Below are 4,702 nucleotides of genomic sequence, written 5' to 3'. Positions count from 1 at the left end.
AGCAAAAAAGATCTACACAAAGCAGAAGTCTGCCCACATATCCCTGCGCCTCCTCCCGCAGGGACTCCGTCCAGGACAGCCTCGACAACTGCCCCAACGACGTCAACAGCGACCAGGGCGACGCAAACGCAGACGGCGTGGGCGATGTGTGCGACTTAGACGCCGATTCTGACGGTATCCCCAGTGCGCTCGATAACTGCCCGCTCGTGCCCAACGTCGACCAGCACGACATGGAGGGCGACGGCGTGGGCGACGCATGCGCACTCGACTTCGATGGCGACGGTCACCTCGACGCCAACGACATCTGCCCCAAGAACGGCGCCATTTTCGAGCAGGACCTGGGGTCAGTTCCGCCTCCGGCTCAGCATGGAGTGGTGTCGGTTAGAGTCGAAATACGTACTTCGATTTTGGCTTCGATACCACGAAGCCATGGTTTTACTTGTTGCTTGCACATGCAGTGTATGTAACAAAGAACCTTCAATACAGAAAGGCACAACATGAACTTTTGACCTTAACCCAATCGCCCCGTATGGTAAGAATACATGCCATGTCTAATATAATACAAATTTATTGTAATTATACATAGATGGTTCTACAAGGGCTTAGCCACCAAGGAGTCCGTTATTAGTTCTACGTATCTCAATTGTGTACCCTTTTCCTCGACTTTTGTCTTAAATGTTATCGAGATTTTGATAACAATTTAATAATCATGACATCAATAACAATAATATCAGTATCGATATCAACTGTATTAAAAAGAAAAACACATTTTCCCGCTCATTCAAGGAACGGGGGAAATCAGGTCAGTCACTAGGGCCTACTGATATACTCCTTGCTGGCTGAGCACGTGGAGCCATCTGTATGTAACAACATTCATAAAAACTACAAGGGACGGAACATAAATCCGGGGCGAATGGGTTAAAGAATACTGTACAACTTCACAGCCATCTGGAGCGGTATCCACGAAAGTTCTCAGACAGTTTTGAGACGATTCTGAGACTAAATTTTGAGACAATCTTCGACCTGTCTTACACTTTGAGACAGAATTGAGACAAATCTTTTAAATGAAGAAATTTTTTGAGATAGAGTTGAGACAAATCTCTTTTGAGACAAGGTTAATATATATATATATATATATATATATATATATATACAGAGAGAGAGAAAGGGAAAGAAAGTGAGACTTAAAATAGGTCCACAACAAGCGAGGGCCTCACGCTTTGGCAGAGGGCTTTCCCATTAACTTTCATATTTATTTCTAGGCCTTTTATACGTGTTACTGATGCACAATACATGTTCTACTCTAAGTAAAAATATATCTTGAATTTGAAGGTATTTATTAATCACAATAAGTAACAGAAGGTGCTTCAGCAAAGGTCATATCACTTTATTAATCATGTTCGTTACCTGTAAAAATATATTTATATGTGTAACGCTAGCATATTAGATTAGAAAAAAAAAAAAAAAAACCACATTAACATACATTTGAAGGTATTTTTGAACCTGAAATAGATTGATGAGCGCAAATAAATTGCTGAGCACAAAAATCAATTGATGAGCGCAAATAAATTGCTGAGCACAAATAAATTGCTGAGCACAAATAAATTGCTGAGCACAAATAAATTGATGAGCGCAAATGGACGATGTTGGCATTGCATTGTTGCCACGTGGTCACTTATATTATTTGATGTATGTCAGGTTTTAATCAAAATGAACGTGTCCATGACTGCAGTAGTATAATAACTAATTAAACTATATATACGTTATTTTGAGTAGTACTATAGTAATTCAATCTATATATTTGTTGATATTTTTATAAGTGGCAGAGCGACGGCCTGAGACACTTTTGAGACAGTTTCGAAATTTAGTCTTGGAATCATCTCGAAACTGTCTGAGAACTCTCGTGGCGCTTAACGTTTCGTTATGTCATCGACGTCGTCACAGTCATAACATATACGTATCTAGATTTGCTTTCAGTAGTGATTTGTTATTCATTTTCATTCCCTTCCTTCGTTAATTTGGCGGTTCGGTGAATATCAATTTAAGTAGAAGCGGCGAATGACAAACCAAGGGCATTTTGAACATCCTGCCAAGGTTCAGGAAGACAAGCTACTCTAAACATTTCCATTAAAAGCAGTTCGATGGGGACCGGAGAGTGCCACATCAATCATAATATCACGTCCTTCAATTTCTATCTTATAATTCATTAATTAACTATCTAATTCAGTATCTAACTGCTTTAATAAGGAGTATGGAACAATGGCAAAGGGTTTGTTAAACTGTGCCATGACTGGTTGCTGCTCTAACAATTGCAAATTTCAACCACAAGAGGGCTCTAGTGGCCAGATACGACGAAATTGGTAGAAGTGTGTGTTTTTGATTTGTTGGTATATACGTACTTACCCACATAGTTACACTTGTGTGTGCGTGCTTGCACCCGCCCCCATAGACCCCACCACTCCACTAATTAACCCCCGCTATCCCCACCACCCTTTCCTCTGCTACTTTATGGCTCCTGACCACATCCCAAATACGACTGGGATGCCACGGCTGATCCGCCCAAGGATCATTCCGTTTCGTGTATGAATGAACAAATCCCCCCACCCCCACCGACAAACCACACCAGCGAACCCCCAGAAACCCCACCAATTAACCCCCACCATCACCCCCACCTCCAGAGACCTGCAGGAGCTGTTGTTGGACGACCCTGCGTCCTATGACCCGGCCAACTGGGTCATTTGGGCAAAAGGATCGCAGATCGAGGAGACGTTGGATTCTGACCCAGCGATGGCTGTAGGTGAGGGTATGGTGCCTGGCGTATGGTGCATGGGGTATCGTGTGTGGTGTCTGCTCTATGGTGGCTGGTGTATGGGGTATCGTGTGTGGTGTTTGCTCTATGGTGGCTGGTGTATGGTGCAGGGTGTATCGTGTGTGGTGTTTGCTCTATGGTGTATGCTATATGGTGTTTGGCGCATCGTGTGTGATGTTTGGTATATCGCGTGTGGTGTATAGTGTTTGGTATATCGGGGATGGTGTATGCTATATGGTGTTTGGCGCATCGTGTGTGGTGTATGGTGTTTGCTATAAGGTGACTGGATTTAGGTATACCGCGGGTGTTGTATGGTGCTTGCTATATGGTGACTTTGGCATGTGGTAGCTGTATTATTTTCCTTTATGGTGTCTATTTTATTATAGCACGGGCAGTGTATGGTGTTTCCTATAAGTTTCCTGGGTTTTGGCATATCGTGGGTGATGTTGATATATGGTGTTTGGCAGATGGTGTGATGCGTATGATGTCTGGTTGGTGGCATGTATGCAGTATGTATTGAGTATGGTTTGTAGTGTATGGTGTGCGGTGGTTGGTGTATGGTGAACATCTATGGCATATGATGTTTAGTGCTTCATGTGTGGTGAATGGTATGTAGTGTCAAGAGAAAATGGAATTGTAACCCAGTGATGATGGTAATGGTGATAGCAAGAAGTGATGCCAATAATTTAGTATCTAATATCAATGACAATGCCTAGTCAAAAATGATAGGGACAATACTCGTATGAGTAATAATGATAGCAATAATAATGGTAATTTTCGTCAATACTAATGCTTTACTTTTCAGTATCTTCTTAATTTATCAATTTCGAATATTAAAAAAAAAAATCTGCTGCCGAGACATTTAATTACAGTTAGTCAAAGTTGCTACGCTTTGGTTGTTTACATAGTAGTGGTATAAGCGACTTCTATCGTTTTCTTCTTTTGTTTTAGGAAATGACAGGATCAGCGGCCTGGATCTCGAAGCGACCATTGGCACAACGGACGATGGTGATAACGACTTTATGGGAGTTGTTTTCAGGTGAGGTTTTCATTATGTGAGCTTTTTATCGTTACCTTTGTTATATTAATTTCATAATGATCACGGCACCGACATTACTCTCATAATCGTTATAATGTATAACCCATCATTTCTCCATTCAGTTTTCAGAGTTACTCCGGGTTCTATGTGGTGACGTGGAAGCAGGAGGGTGAATCCTACAGTTCAGGCGGCTACAGTTCTTACGGCGAATCGGGAATCCACCTAAAGCTGGTCACGAGTCCGGATGGCCCCAGCAAACGTGTCAAGGTCGCTCTCTTTGACACCCCTTCTGTGGCTGGCCATGTACGAGGATGTGACAGTAAAGACTGTATTGCTTTGTGTGTATATGTGCTCATTTATCAATTTGTCTCTGCATATGTATTCATAACTAGAGACATATATTTATATATACATATATATAAATACATATATATATATACCCACATACACATATACATATATTTATATACATATATACATATATGGGAAATATATATATATATATATATATATATATATATATATATGTGTACATATATATGCATATATATACATACATAAATAGATATATACAATACATATATATACATATAAATACAATATATACATACATAAATATTTATATACACATATACACACTATATATACACATTTTACACACGCGCACGCACGTACACACACACATATAAACACGAGCTCGACAGTTTTACAAACGCCCCCATAATGGAAACCGCTTTAGCGTGGTTTCTTTTGCCTCTCTTGATGATCGACCTTTTGGGGGCAGCAATCTCTTCTTATTTTATCCGAAAATGCGATCGTCGTATTTAGTCGTTTGCCGAGGGTGAGCAGCTCAT

The 4,702-nt window shown here is 40.8% G+C and overlaps 1 protein-coding gene and 1 long non-coding RNA gene across 2 annotated transcripts in view; both read left to right on the top strand.

Annotated features, from left to right (window-relative positions):
- LOC125046451 (cartilage oligomeric matrix protein-like) overlaps nucleotides 1-1,050 on the top strand; it is a 5,804-nt gene extending 4,754 nt beyond the window's left edge. Inside the window, exons 7-8 of the mRNA XM_047644230.1 lie at nucleotides 62-343; nucleotides 945-1,050. Of these exons, the coding sequence (XP_047500186.1) occupies nucleotides 62-343; nucleotides 945-1,050 (388 nt within the window). The remainder of the gene's footprint in view (nucleotides 1-61; nucleotides 344-944) is intronic.
- A 1,617-nt stretch (nucleotides 1,051-2,667) lies between these two features.
- LOC125046800 lies at nucleotides 2,668-4,045 on the top strand. The gene is made up of 3 exons (XR_007116674.1): nucleotides 2,668-2,797; nucleotides 3,761-3,848; nucleotides 3,971-4,045. It is a non-coding gene; the product is annotated as an uncharacterized LOC125046800 (long non-coding RNA).
- Nucleotides 4,046-4,702: the final 657 nt, after the last annotated feature.

This window comes from Penaeus chinensis, chromosome 39 (assembly GCF_019202785.1).
Source record: "Penaeus chinensis breed Huanghai No. 1 chromosome 39, ASM1920278v2, whole genome shotgun sequence".
NCBI classification, from domain to species: Eukaryota; Metazoa; Arthropoda; class Malacostraca; order Decapoda; family Penaeidae; genus Penaeus; species Penaeus chinensis.
Note: the sequence above shows the minus strand (reverse complement) of the source record. Positions and strands in the feature narration are given on the sequence as shown.